General features: G+C 48.8%; 1 protein-coding gene across 2 annotated transcripts in view; it reads left to right on the forward strand.

Annotated features, from left to right (window-relative positions):
- Positions 1–15200, forward strand: part of Erg (ETS transcription factor ERG) — a 96516-nt gene that overhangs the window by 51849 nt on the left and 29467 nt on the right. For both annotated transcript variants that reach the window (XM_057765843.1, XM_057765845.1), the window contains exon 3: positions 13103–13254. In XM_057765843.1, coding sequence (XP_057621826.1) covers positions 13103–13254 — 152 coding nt within the window. The remainder of the gene's footprint in view (positions 1–13102; positions 13255–15200) is intronic.

Consider the following 15200-nt stretch of genomic DNA (forward strand, 5'->3'; position numbering starts at 1 on the left):
GCCGCCGCCGCTGCTGCTGCCCCTGCACGAGACGGCAGGGAAGTCCTTGAGGGTCTGGCTTGTCCCTGCAGATTCTTGCAGACAGAAGCTAATTTCAAGTAGTCCTGTACACAGGGACCATCGCCTCCCAGCTTCAGGGTTTGGCGGTAATTCTGTCTCCCTCCTTTCTTCCCTCAGACCTCCCTCACAGGAAACACCCTGGGGTTCCCACAATCAGAGGCTGGCAGTGTACAAAACTGAAACCAGCTGCTAGTGCTGTACACAGAGAGCGCCCTGGGGCTCCAGGCTCTCCCAGGTGCCAGCCTCCAACAGCTCCATCTGCAGCCCGGTATCCGCAGCTCACTGCAGGCTGGCTGCACAGGCCAGAGCTAGTGTTCCCTAAGGCATGGCCACACCAACTGCCCTCCACTGCCAGGTGCTGGGCTCTGCCCAGCAGGCTGCTTCCTCGGCTCTCCTCTGTCTTTCATCAATCGAGACAGTGGTACTTACACTTTCAGGTCATGTGTTAATATATGATTTAATGTATCAGTAAAAAAATATGACAACCATAAATCACAAAAACCATGAAATTTGTCTTTCTGAGGCCGACTTAATTCTCTTAATATGATTATCTTCCTTTTCTGTGAACTATACAACTTTGTCCATTTTTATGGCTGAAAATATTCCATATATATATATATATATATATATATATATATATATATATATATTTCCTTGATGGCAATTCTTGCCGGCCTGCTTAAGGTCCCAAAGCTACAGGAACTTCATGAGCTGGGCTCCCATGCTAAGTGCCCTACTCCCAGGCCTGTCCCCAAACTTCTTGGAGCCAGGAACTGATTGATTCCATCAGATGAGGTTGTCCCTGGGGTGATGCTTCTCAAAATGAGGTCCTGAGTCAGGACCTGGGGACAAGAGCTCAGTGTGTATAGATCTCCAGGCTCTGGAATCAGAATAAATGTGGGTTAAATCTGCATGGCAACAAGGAACACTGCCCTCATCCTGGCATTCTGGGAGCTGAGAAGCACCACTCTGGGGTACCACTGAGGGAGGGGAGAGACAACCCAGTATCTGGGTGCAGAGTCAAGGAACTAGGTCAGATCAGCTCAGCAGTTAGAAAGGTTTGTGCTTAGGAGAGCTGTCCTTCCACCCACAAGGGTCAGCATCTCTCTTAGGAAGGCTGTCCTTCCACCCACAAGGGTCAGCATCTCTCTTAGGAGGGCCATCCTCTGTTGAAGGAGCTGCGGGCTGCGTTCCTGCCACCCAACTCCCGGCCGCCTGGCTAGCTTATGCCCCAAAATAACAACACACAACCTGTATTCATATAAACACTGCTTGGCCCATTTCTATTAATGTGGGTAGCACCACAAGGTGGTCACTTATCTTGCCTAACCCATATTTAGTAATCTGTGTAGCACCAGTCTTACCGGGAAAGATTCAGCATGTCTGACCTGGCGGCTTGCTTCATTGTGTCTGCCCCAGAGAGCAGAGCTATGGCGTCTGTCTGAGGCATCTTACCTCACTTCCTCTTCCTCCCAGCATTCTGTTCTGTTTACTCCACCCACCTATGTTCTAACCTATCAGGGCCAAGCAGTTTCTTTATTAATTCACCAGTGACCTTCCTCCATCATTCCTCCCCACACAGGGGTCAGCATCTCTCTTAGGAGGGCTGTCCTTCCACCCATAGGGGCCAGCATCTCTCTTAACTCACCACAAGGATCCTGTGCCTGGTGGGGTGTGGAAGGTAGGCGATGAAGTTCCCTGGGCCTTGGCTCTTGGTGTCACTGTGACCTACCTCACTCCTGCCTGTGGTCAATAGCAAGACATCTTTGACGTATTTTAAAGTAGTTTTTTAAACTTTGACACAGGGACTCATGTATCCAAAGGCTAGCCTTAAATGTACAGCATGGCTAGGGACGACCTTGAACTCTTGATTCCCCTGCCTCCACCTTGGACAACAGGGTCACCTCTTAGAAAGTGGCATTTGGTTAAATACCCAATAGCAAAGGAGAAGATCTCTCAGTTAAAAAGCGGGAGGACATCCTAGGATAAGGGGGTGCCCTGCAAAGGCCCCAGATTATCCTGAACGCACAAGAAGGCTGTCGTGCTGGACATGTGGGGACCAGGAGGAGCAGTAACCGGAGGAGTTTGCAGAGGGTACTGTGAGGGACCCTGGCTTTATCGCAGTCAGGCTGGAAGCTTGCCAGAGAAGGAGCGCTGTGAGTTTATCCAGACTCCACCGCTCTGCCGGCTCCTGGGCTGAGCCTGAGAGTTGGGTGCTCTCGTAGGACACCAGGCTGTGTTGTCCTGGGTCTCTGCGGAGCAGCAGAGTGACAGGGGTAGGGACAGACATGTCAGGATACGCATTCGCAGGGACAGGAGCTAAGCCGTCTGCTACTGGAATGGACAGGGTGAGGAAGAAAGGAAGCAAGGGTAGAGGCTGTCAGTCAAGCACACTGGGCAAACCAGAGGTAGAAAGCAACTTGGGTTCACAACCCGGGCTCCTCTTCAGTGACCTCTTTCTCACTGTGACTGGGCTCCAACAAATACCAAGTAAACATGGCAGGCACTCCTGCCTCCGTTGGCGCTGTAAGTCTTCACCCATTCCATCGATGGGTCCCAGCCCAAGGGACTTTTGCCTACAGGTGGAGGCTGACAATGTCTGAAAGACACTGTGTATGTGGTATGTGTATCTGTGTGTTGTGTGTGTGTGCATTCACACGTGAATGTGTGCATGTGTGTGTGCATATATTGTACACGTATGCACATTCCTCCTCATTCCCTCCGAGCCTCCCCGCTTAGCTGGACATTTCCTTTGCTGGCAGGGATGGCAGGGTCTTCTCCAGGGAATGGTAGCACAGTAGTGTGTGCTCCCTCTTCTCCTCTCTCTGATTTCACGTCTGCGCTTGACCTGATCTGGTCAGAGTTGCTGTTCTACATCTCTTCACCTTTGCGCCAACCCCACTGGGTCTCCCATGGGAACTGCGACACCCTTTCTGATGGCCCTCGGTGATCTTCACTGCACTAGAATGCTAAAGTCCTGTGGTCGGGGCTCGCTCTTCATGCTTTGTCTGCCTCTGTTAGAAATGGCTCTGTGTATCTTTTGCACACGATCCCGTAATGCAGGTCTTCAGGGCCAAGCATTCTCTCTTTGTGCAGTGAACTCGGCTTGAATGTATGAAGAAGTTCACAGGCCTCTTTTCCCACTGGCTTTTTTCAAACCCTCACTTGGGTTTGCTATACATATGCTGTCTTGTACGTGGGGAGCCTTGGCATTATTTGGGGGTCAGTGACATTCCCTGGACTAATTGCATTTGCTCCTTTCTGCCTCGGGGCTCTGACTTGAACTGGCAAGCGAGTTGCCTCCTAATGAAGTTCGGCTGCCCTCCAGGCTGTGGCTGGCACAGCGCTGGGAGACTTTCAAATGAGTGGTTTTTCCTACCAGTAATGGTGAGTGTCTTAGTCAGCTTGGGTTTCTATGACAAAAATACCCAGGACTGCCTGGCTTATAAACAACGCGAGTGTAGAGTGTGTTCCTTGTATGTCCAGAGGGTGAGAAACCTGCACCAGGGCACTGGTGGATTTGGTGTTTGCTGGGCACCTGCTTCCTACTCACTGAGGGAAGCTTCCTGCTGCAGCCTTGCATGACTGAGGAGCAAACTTTTGGTTCTCTCTCTGTCTCTGCCTGCCTCTCTCTGTCTTTTTCTGTTTCTGTCTCTTCTATGTCTCTATGTCTCTGTCTCTCTGTATGTCTATCTGTCTCTGTCTGTCTTTCTATTTCTGTGTCTCTCTGTTCATCTCTCTCTACCTCTGTCTGTCCCTGTCTATCTCTCTATGTGTTCTCTGTCTTTTTGTCTCCCTCTGTCTCTCTTTCTCTGTCTCTCCCTGTCTTTGTCTCTCTCTGAATCTCCATCTTTCTCTCGTCTATCTCATCTGTCTCTTCTATTTGCTGCTCTGTTTCTCTGTTCCTTTCTGTCTATTTCTGTCTCTCTCCTTGTCTATCTCTATCTGTCTCTTTGTTGTTCTCTCTCTCTCTCTCTCTCTCTCTCTCTCTCTCTCTCTCTCTCTCTCTCTCTCTCTCTCCTGCATCTCTATGCATCTCTATGCTGCTTGATTCGAATACCTGTTTGCAGTCTGTGAGCGCCACAGGTCAACATCACATAGCTTACTCAGTTGTTCTTCACTTTACTCTCACCAAGGCTGGGTGTCTCACCGATCCTGGAGCTTTTTAACAAGCTCACCTGGCTATTTAGGCTCTCTGGGGACACCCTGCTCTGCGCCCCACAAGCTCTGGGATTATAGGCAGGTGGCCAAATCCACCTAGCTTTTACATGGCTGCTAGGGCTCTGAACTCTTGCGTGACAAACACTTTATCCAGCGAGCCATCCCCCCAGCCCTGGAGTTTTCACGTATAAAGACACTAATCCCACCCCGAGGGGAGGGCTCCGTCCTTGTGTCCTGGCTTCCTTCCAGAGTTCACACAACTCTGTCAGAATTCAGTGGGAACCCACCTGCACTTGCCACAGAGGGACCTGTGGTTCCTTTTACTTGTGTGGACCCCATGCTGCAAAAGGGAGACGTGGGTACACAGAGGACAAGGTTAGGGAGGGGCACAGAAGTTCTGTCGTTTCCTGTCTCGCTCCCCTTCCTTGCTTCTCCTTAGTGTCCTGCCATTGTTACTCCCTTTGAAGGTCAAGCACACAGACCACTTTGTAAAAGAAGGGACACAAGGCTGTGGTCCTCCCCAGGGTTGCTGATTGGCTGCAGCTCAAGGGGAGAAAGGGCTGACTCTGGCATTTTCTGCATTGAAAGTGAAGTCATCAGTTGACCAGAATTCACATATTTTGAAACACAAAAATCCGAAGCTTGGGGATGCTCACACAGCTCAGTAGAGCTTGCTGTGCGAGCATGAGAACCTGAGCCTGGATCCCTAGCGTCCATAGCACGAGGACCTAAGCCTGGATCCCTAACGTCCATATGAAAGCTGGGCCTGGCAGTGTGGCACATACCTCTAATCTCACCCTTGGTGGGGGCAGAGACAGGTAGATCCTCCCTGGGTATCCTTGGCAATCTATCCTGGACTGGATCGGCAATCTGTCAGTTCTAGTGAGTGACAAGCTGGAAGTAGACTGAGAAGTGACATCCGACATCAACCTCTGGCTTCATCATGCGTGCACATACATATACTACACAGAATCAAACACATACACAGTACATATACCACATACACATACACACATACACCATACATCACACACATGAATATTCACATACACAGACACATGCACGCCACACACACATGAATACACACATAGACACACACCATATACCACACACACACAAGTACACACATAGACACAGACACATGCACACACCACACACACACACACAGAGAAACACGCACACAGAGAGAGAAACATGCACACCATACATCTCTCTCTCACACACACACACACAGACACATATACATACCACACACTCACACACACATGCATACATATAGACATATATGCACTTGAATACACACACAGGCATACACACACTCACACATGAATACACAGACAGATACACACACACACACACACCCTCAAGGCCCCAGAATGATGAGTCAGTGTTTTTTTTCTCTCTGAAAAATATCTTTCAGATAAAGCTAAAGAAACTCACATGTAGCAGAGATGCTGTGTCCAGTCTTCGCTGAGGAACTATAGAAGTCATATTCTGATCCTAAACATCAATCCCTCCACAAAGTTTGAATTTCCCTCTAGTCCTCAAGACCCAAGTGAGGCACTGTCCTGTCCTGCTAATAGCCATTTTTGGCTATAAATAGAAACGTATTTAAATAATTAAACTTCTCCAGGGAAATGTCAGGCCCTATCGCGGAGACAAAGAACTAACTGTTGTCGAGTTAGCATTTAATTAATTTTGCCTTCGATTGCTTCAAAGAAGGGGAGGACCAGGGTTGCTGGGAAGAGGGAGAGATTCCAGGTGTAAGAGAATATTTAGCCAGAGTAAAAATAACCCTCAGCTGTGAAGACAAGCGTGCACGGTTTCAGTTTGAGCCCGAGCTACACATGAGTCACGCTGGGCCCCACCCGCCGCTCGGGCCGTGGGGTCTGAAGCAGCTTTTCCACTGCGTCTGATTCAGAAATAAAACAGACCCACAAATTACCCCGGAGCTGGCCAGACAATCCACTCCTTGTCTGGGGTCCTAAAAATACCTTTTGTGGGGAGTTGCTTTCATTCACGCTGTGAAACCTGGGACGGGTGGTTTGGCTAATTAACGCCGGGCAGAGGCTCTGGGAGTTAGATTGAGTTATACTCTGGTGGGACCCAGGCCTGGAGAACTCATCCCAGCCAGCCCTGCGTCGGGTGGGGGTGGCTCATGGAAATGACTTTCCTCTCTTAGGATACCGTACCTCCATGCATCTTTATTAACGTGCGTGCGTGTGTGTGTGTGTGTGTGTGTGTACCCTTGCCTGTAAGCACACATGGAAGCAAGATGACGACCTAGCCATCATTCCTCAGGCACCACTCCCTTGTTTTGTTACCTGAGACAGGGTCTCTCGCTGGAGTTCACCCAGGAGGCTAGGCTGCCTGACCACTGAGTTCCAGGGATCCCCTGTCTCCAGCTTCCCTAGGCTGGTTTTTCACCTGGTTCTGAGGATCACTATTTTAGTAAAGGCGAGAATTTTACTGACTGCACCATCTCGCCAGCCGTAGCATGTGATCGTCCTGAAATATGAAGTTAAAGTAAGGGGCCTTAGCCACTCCAGTGTCGCCCCTGAGGACAGGGACACTGATGCCTCCCTGCACCCGAGGCAGTGCTTGCTATAGAAGGCTGTAGGCACATTTGTAGGTGTGGGGATGAGGTGATTTGCCCAGGGGGGTGTGCTCTTCTCCCCGTAGGTCAAGGACAGAGGCAGGTTGGATCTCGCTGCTTGGGTTTTTCTCTGGGAAGGAGAATCCTGTCATAGCAGCAAGGACATTTGAAAAGACAGCTAGGAATGTCCCAGTATAGGACAAAAAGTAAGGCCTGAAGAGTCACCTTTCTGTGCAGGGAATGAGAGAGAGCTAGGGGATGGAGAACCAGCCTTTAAGGACAGCCAGGTGTTTGACAGGTTTGGCAGGTAGGTTCTACCGACCCAAAACGAAGGTGCCTGGGTTTCCCAAGTTCCACCTTATCTGACCTTGGGCTTCGTCTAGGGCTGAGTGTCTCCTCTCACTATTCTAAAGGGAGGGTGAACCAAGGTTTGTACCCGGTAACACCCTAGAGAAGTGAGGGCCATCTCAGCCACCAGGGTGGTGACAGGGGACACAGCACGGACAGCAGCCACACTCGTCAGGCTAATGGCCAGGGCTCTGCCATTTACTGTGGCTTATTCCATGATGAAATCTGCCCTGCCGTAAGTAGACACCACGTCAGAAAATAGCCTGCAGACGCCAAGTTTATTTTGTTTTCCAAAGACCGAAAGACCTCATTTTATATTTCTTAGTGGGTTTTTCCAGGATTATTACCCTCTCTTAAAAAATAAAAAAGATACGTATGGAAACAACTGAGAGAGACTTTCTTCTTGGGCCGTACACCACTTCCCAGCAGCCTGTTGTCTGTCCTGGTCCTCGACGGTTCCTTCACCGGTCGACAATCTGAGTCAGGTAGTGCCCATTCAGCTCTCTTGGCCTGGGGCTCTCTGCTCTGGTTTTCTTTCATCCACTATCTCTGAGGAACATGCACCCTGCAGGGCAGCCCCTGAATCTTCCAGGGAAGAACATGTGACCTTCAACTGCAGAGTCAAGTGACCCTTCCAATAAAATTTCAACATCGGATGTATGTCCACACGGGCAGCTTACTACGATGGGGACAGGATCAGCTCTCTTGGAGACTGTGGGATTGTGTTTTTCAACATTTATTTATTTTTTTTATTTACGTGTATGTGTGTCTATACAAGTCTATGCTGTGTGTGTGGGCACCCATGGAGGCCAGAAGAGGGTGTCAGATCCCTTGGGACTGAACTTACATGTAGTTATAATCTGACTGATGTGGGCGTTGAAAACCCAAACTCGGGTCCTCTGGAAGTGCAGCCAGTGTTCCTAACTGCTGTGCCACCTCTCCAGGATCTGTGAGGTGTTTAAAAGAATGCTGTCCTGTTTCTGATCCTGATAAGATTTCTTTTTCTTAAATAAATTAATATCTCAATTGATGACTTTGAAAAGGATTTCCTTTCTTCTGGCCCTTGTTCTTGTGTGTGTGTGTGTCTGTGTGTGTCTGTGTGTGCATGGGCTATGCGAGGGAGTGATTGGATCCCTAGTTAGAATAGCACGCCAGGGCTGCACTGTAGACTTTAAACTACAATAACATGCAGCCCAGGGAGTTCTTGTCTACCTCAAGTTAGGGTGTTTGTCTTTCAAAGCAGAGACTTTTCCCTTCACTCTGATCAGGTGTTCTCTGCGGGTGAAGAAGCATGGTGAGTTCAGGCCACTGCGCCTGACATTCTAGCTTGTCGCTTCTGGGAACCTCTACCCCATCCCCAATCTTATTTTATGTGTATAGGTGTTTTGCTCTGTGTATATGTCTGTGCACTGCTTATATGCTCAGTGTCCAAGGAAGCTAGTGGACATCAGATCTCCCAGGACTGGGGTTACAGATGGCTGTGAGAAGCTATGCATACGTTGGGAATGAAAGCCAGGTCCTACAGAGGAGCAGCCAGTGCTGCTCCTGCCCACTAACCCCCTCTCCACCCCTATCTCTTGTGTGCTCTCTACTCTGTAAGATGTAGGTTACATCTGTTGAGCTGCTGTGAGGACTGGCTGCCATCAGCCAGGCTCCACACGTCAGTGCCAGGTTCCTATGGCAAGCTCTAAGAGCTGACAAGGCAAGGTGATAATGAGAATGGAGCCACTCCACCTACTTAGTGTTTGCTGGAAAGTTGTGCTGGGCACTGGACCATGCAGGAAGGATGACCTTTCCTCTCAGAGTTAGGAGTTTCTTCATTATTGAAAAAAGAATGATGGTCAAAATCACGGCTCATCCCATCTTCTTCCTTTAATACTAAATGTAATAGTGTGAGACATTATATATTTTATCTATTATTCTAAAGTTTTGGAAATGGGTCTGATGGTTTCATTTTGGTCTTTTTTATGATGAAGGATGGAATTAGAGACTCGTTATTAACATGAATTATGCGTGCCATTTATAAAATGAATACAAAGTAGCTTTGCTAAAAGGCGCCCGTGTTGTGTGTGCTTGCTTGTTTAGAGACAGAGTCTCACTACATAGCCCAGGCTGGCCTCAAACTCACTCTGTAGCCCAGGCTGGCCTCAAACTCGTGATCCTTCTGTTTCAACATCTACTATCCCTGGCTTTGACTGTACTTTAAATAGTTATATATAGTTTGGGTGCATACTGGCAAAATGCAACATGACAGCTTATTATATTCTTATTTGGTGAGGGGGTCTGCTTCATTTTATAGAGAAACTCCCAGAATCCATGTATGGAGTTCTTGTCCTCAGACAGGAAAATTAAACTGTCAAGAATTAGAATTAGATGAGGGCTGAGGATGTGGCTCAGTAGGTAAGTTCTTGTCACACGAATGTGAGGATCTGAGTTCATACTCCCAGAACCAGATGGTGTGTGTGTGTGTGTATGTGTGTGTATGTGTATGAGTGTGTGCACACATGAGTGTGTGTTGTTCTACTGTTCTAAAGCCCTGTAGGAAGATCAGGTATGAGATTCCTAAGAAACTTCGGGGCCAGCTAGCATGATCTACACAATGGTAAACACTAGGAGACCTTATCTCAAATAGGGAAGTAGGTGAGGAACAGCACCCACGGTTGTGCTCTGGCCTCTGTAAGCACACAGTGGCACTCAGGTGTCTACACACACACACACACTTACATGGTGATAGACAAAGAGGTGGTTAAACCCCAATGCCACCTCTTTCTGGCCTTCACCATTCTGGTGATTCATTCCTTTGACTGGGAAAGAAAGAACTGTCAGTGCCTGGTATACAGTAGGCACTCAATAAATTGCAGTAGATGGATAAGCAATGGACTTTACAGTCATAATCTAATGTTGCTCTTGTGCCCTGGGTACCACTTAACTGTCAAAAAAATCTCCTTCAAACCCTTAGCTTCTCTCCCAAGCATCTGTGAGACAAACATACCAAACCATCCTATAGCACTAGGTTGACGGATTTTTCCAAAGGATTAGGAAACTCTGTCTCCAGCAAAGATACTGTGTGGTTTGATATTAGGCTGAGTCTCACAGAGATAATCGTTTGCAGCCAGGAAAATATTATAACATCAAGCAGAAATCATGGCTGTGTCGACAGCACTGGAAACACACAGGCCTTGCTCCGTGGGAACGTGGGCAGTTATTGTTTAAATTGCCTTCATGTTGTCACCGCCATGAGAACTTTATAAGCTGACAGGATGTCTTTCCCCGGGTCTTGGTAGGAACTCGGTGTGTAACCCTGGTGTGACCTGCACAGATAGCTTGTTGCTGTCTCCTTGGTGCCAGCACTGAGCTCCTCTGCGGTTCTGGATGCATTGGCATGTGATGCCGAGAAGAAATCGTATTTCAGAGCCCGTGGGTACTGTGTAAGCTCTTTCTGGGCACTGGGTCCTTGGCCAGGCCTTCCTGTTCACAGTTTTGTCAAGGCCTCTGGATGAGAGATGAATTTCACAACTCCGTTTCAGTTCTGTCTTGCTCAGAAAGCAGCCCTGCACACCTGCCTGCCTTAGGTGCTTTTGCCCTTCTCAAACTCAAAGGTCAAGTCCATTGTAAGCCCCAAGTTTGGTGACTTTGCAAGTTACCTCCCAAAGGTGCAGCTAACAAGCATTGGAGGAGACAAAGATCCCATAGAGGCGGAATCAAAGTCTTCAACACTGGATTGAACATCTAAAGTCAGGAGTCCTTGGGGTGCCTAAGATTTCCAGGAATATGGAAAATGGAAACCAAACCACAATGAATTCATGTGCTGGGTAGAGCTTCAGAAATGATTCCTAAATTCTGCTTTTGTTAATGTAACCAGAATGTAGAGATATCATTGCTGAGGTGATCCAGGGTTAGCCATCTGTGGGCTAGCCATCATCTGTGGGCTAGGTAGACATTGTCTGTGTGATAACCATCTGAGAAAACGGCCATATATTTCTTTGTTCCCTGATGGAAGTGGATTTTTTCTTCCTTTTTAGAAAATATTTATTTTGTTTTACATGTATGTGTGCTTTGCATGCATGTATGTATGTGCATGCCTAGTGCCTTTAGCAATCAAAAGAGGGCTTCAGCTCTCCTGAAGCAGGAGTTGCAGATGGTTCTGAGCTACCATGTGGGTGTTGGGAACTGAATTTGGGTTCTCTGCAAGAGCAGCATGTGCCCTTAACTGCTGAACTATCTCTCTAGCCCCTAAAACTGGTTTTCTTACTTGCTGTTTACCTATAAGGCCTGATTCCTATAGCTCTCAAACATCACTTACACACACACACACATGCAAACACACGCATGCACCCACATACACACACACATGGACTCATGCACATACACACACATATGCACGTTTGCGCGCACACACACATATGCACACATGAACTCATACACACACATACACACATGCGCGCCACACGGACACTTTTCTTTTCCTGGAAAGGCATGTTAATCTTTTTGCAAAGACAGTGACTGCCTTACTGGTGGTTCCTGTGGCCTGTCCCCAGGGTCAGTGGGGACAGCTCCTCTCATATGCAGTGTCATGCTCAGGCCACTCTCTGGGTTCTCTCAGGCCACTGGTTTCTACTCTTTAGTGGCCTCCCTCACCCCGGTCCCCCATCTTCTCCAGCTTCCCGACTGTGCCCTGACCCCATCACCATCAGTCCTTAGCCCTCCAGATCCTGTGTTTGCACAGGAATGGGAACCCAAGAGGGGATTTTCCCTGAGGTTTCCAAAGAAGCATCACCCCAGGAAAGCATGGCTGAGCAGCCCGGGCCCCGTGTCTGTCTGCTGCTAGCCCTGTTTGCTGTCACTCTGCGAGAATGAACACCAGCTCGCTGTTCCCTGAGTGTTCCCAGTCAGCTGTCACAGAGGGAGTCTGGACACGACAGTTTCAGGAGTCGGTTAGCAAAATAGAAGCCAGACAGCAGCTTGGCTTCCCACGTATGTGCTCTGTTTCTCTCAAGCGTGGGCCCCGGCATGGTCACAGACGGCTGTGCAGGCTGCTGAAACAACAGGAACTCTTTACTCATGGTTCTGAAGATGGGGCAGCCAAGGTCAGGTGCCAGAGAGCGCCATGTCCACTGACCCAAGGGCCTTCTCTTTGGGTGAGGGCTGGCTGCATCCTCATATGGAGGGAGTGAAACAATGGGGGGTCTCTTTCTCTTTCTTCCTACTTGCTTGTCTCATGCGTGTGTGTATGCGTGTGTGTGTGCATGTGTGTGCAGATATACACATTCATGCGCTTGCCTGTGGAGGCCAGAGTTCAGTGCCTGGTGTGGTTCTCCGTCACTTCCACTTGATTCTCTGAGACAAGGTGTCTTCCTGAAGCATGGATCTCACCAATAGGCTGGACTGGCTGGGCAGCACTGGGACCGTGGGTGCACACACTGCATGCTGGGCTTTTTAGTGGACCCTGGTCCAGCCCTGGTCTTTATGTTTGATAAGCGATTTACCCACTGAGCCAGCTCCCCAGGTCCTCACCGTCCTCTCATCCTTTTGTTGTGGGCTCTACTGTCCTGACCCGAGCTAAATCTGGTTACCCACCTATACCATTCCATGGGGCTTAGAGCTTCAGCGTGTGAATTTGGGGGTACCATAATATTTTGACCTTTTTTGTTTGTTTGTTTGTTTTTTCAAGACAGGGTTTCTCTATAGGTTTGGAGCCTGTCCTCGAACTAGCTCTTGTAGACCAGGCTGGCCTTGAAGTCACAGAGATCCTCCTGCCTCTGCTTCCCAAGTGCTGGGATTAAGGCACATGCCGCCACCACCTGACTTATTCTGACTCGTGTAATGCTTTCATGGTCTTTCCCACATCTCTCCTTGGACCACTCCATGTATCACTAGCCCCGAGCCCTGCCCTCTGGGTACCCTACTGACAGCAGAACCTGTCTTCTTCTCCCACAGGAACTCTCCTGACACATGCAGCGTGACCAAAGGTGGGAAGATGGTGGACAGCCCTGATCCCGTGGGGATGAGCTATAGCAGCTACATGGAGGAGAAGCACATGCCACCCCCCAACATGACCACAAGCGAGCGCAGAGTGATCGTCCCCGCAGGTCAGTCTTGGAGTCTCACTCTGGTTAACAATCCCTCGTCCCAGGAAAGACAGGCCATCCCTAGTCAGGGACAACATGGCCGCCATTCCTGCTTGGGTCTGCTCTCTGCTTCACCCTGTGTCACCCAGCCCCATGTCAGTCTGTCTCATTGTTCTTGATGAGTGCCGTCTACACCAGAGACTGAGAAAGCGGGTAGAGGGGTGACGGTTCCGTGGCTGCGCATGCATAGGAGGAAGTAGAAACCCACGGGGAGCCCACCCCAGCCACCCCTGCCTTTGGCTCCCTCTTGAAACATTTCATCTCTTCACCCGAGGCAAACCAAGTTTTATTCATGTAAGATGGAGGACCAGGCTTATCAGAGGCCTGCCTGAAGCCTCCATTTTATCCTTGTAGAATCATAATGCGTGGTGTCGCTTTGGACTATCTCGTATTTCTGAGGTGTCATCAGGGTGCCTTGATGTTAGTAAAGTCTTTTCGAGGGAGAAGGGACCTGACTTGGGCCTCTCCACAGAGGAACATGAGGTGAGGAATCAGATCGGTCGACTTTCCGTGAGTGTCAGTAGGTCTCCTTCAGAGGCATTTTTTCAGTGATGGCCGGACAGACTAAAAGGTGCTTCTGCAGATGGCATCCGGCTGGCGCAGAGCAGAGGGCTGTTTCTTCATTCTGAAGGACGCTGCTTTCAGCTGTGCCCTCCTCGGGTTGCTTCACACCAATGTAGGCAGTTATTCAGTTAATGGTGTTGGTAAGACAGTGAGCTGTGGATGGTTTTGCAAGTTGTGAATCTTTCAGTTATTGGTCAAGCTCCAGGTATGTGTGTTCACACGTCCACAGATGAACACACACACACACACACACACACACACACTAGCAGCAGCAGAAGCTGTTGTATCCACCTCTTCAGCAGCAATACAGGTTTTCTAGCTGCCTCACTCAGGCACTTTTGGGGTTTGGAGAGCTCTGCACACATTGAAATCTCCAGACCTAAGTGTCTGGTTCCTGGAACTCCTGCTGGTTAAATGTAGTGCCCGGTACCCAAGGAGGTGAGCTGAAACCTTAACTGTTGTCAGGCATTTGCTCTTTCCATCACTACCTGCTGGCATTCATATCAGACAGAGCAGGGTGGGGAGACAGAAAGACAGTCAGACATATACAAAAGCAGGATAGACCCAACTTTAGAGTAAAGGAATGAGGTGTGTGGCCAATGGAGAATTTAACATAAGGGAGACCCACATGTGCTACACATGGTATCCATGTAAACACATGGTACACATATCCGTGTGAGCATGTGGTACAAATGGTATCGTTGTAAACGTGGTACACATGATATCCGTGTGAACATGTGGTAAAAATGGTATTCGTGTAAACATGTGGTACATGTGATAACTGTGTAAACATGTGGTACACATGCTATCCATGTAAACATGAACATGTGCACTCCTCTACTTGTTATGAGACTGCATAACAATTGGTTCATTCTACACTGAGATATCACACTCCTCTAGAAGACACACTAGCTTAGACTCACCCATCTAAACACCTGCACTAGCAAAAATCGTCACACCAAGGCCCACTTATAATAAAGTGCTGAGCAGCTCAGGCGACGTGTTGACTGGAACCCAGAAGGATTGTTCTTTGCCCCTCTAGTCTGGGAAAATTCATTTCCTCAGCTCTATTTGGTGTCAACTCAGATTTCCATTGTGACAGATGGCACGGAGCCCCAAACCAGAGCTGTCTCCTCTCCTTGGTTCCTAACAACAACCCAAATCTAGTAGGTTTAAGTCAGAAGTCTGATTTCCAGGTGTTTCCAAGGCTGTGGCCACAGATCTGTGTGTAGAAACAGTAGGTTCCCAGTGCACACAGAGAGCTGATACTCTGTGTAATGTAAGTATCATGCATCTCACAATCTCCTGCACCAAGGGCCGTGTCCTCTGTGTGATGGGTGTGC

The sequence above is a fragment of the Chionomys nivalis genome, chromosome 3 (genome assembly GCF_950005125.1).
Source record: "Chionomys nivalis chromosome 3, mChiNiv1.1, whole genome shotgun sequence".
Taxonomy (NCBI): Eukaryota; Metazoa; Chordata; class Mammalia; order Rodentia; family Cricetidae; genus Chionomys; species Chionomys nivalis.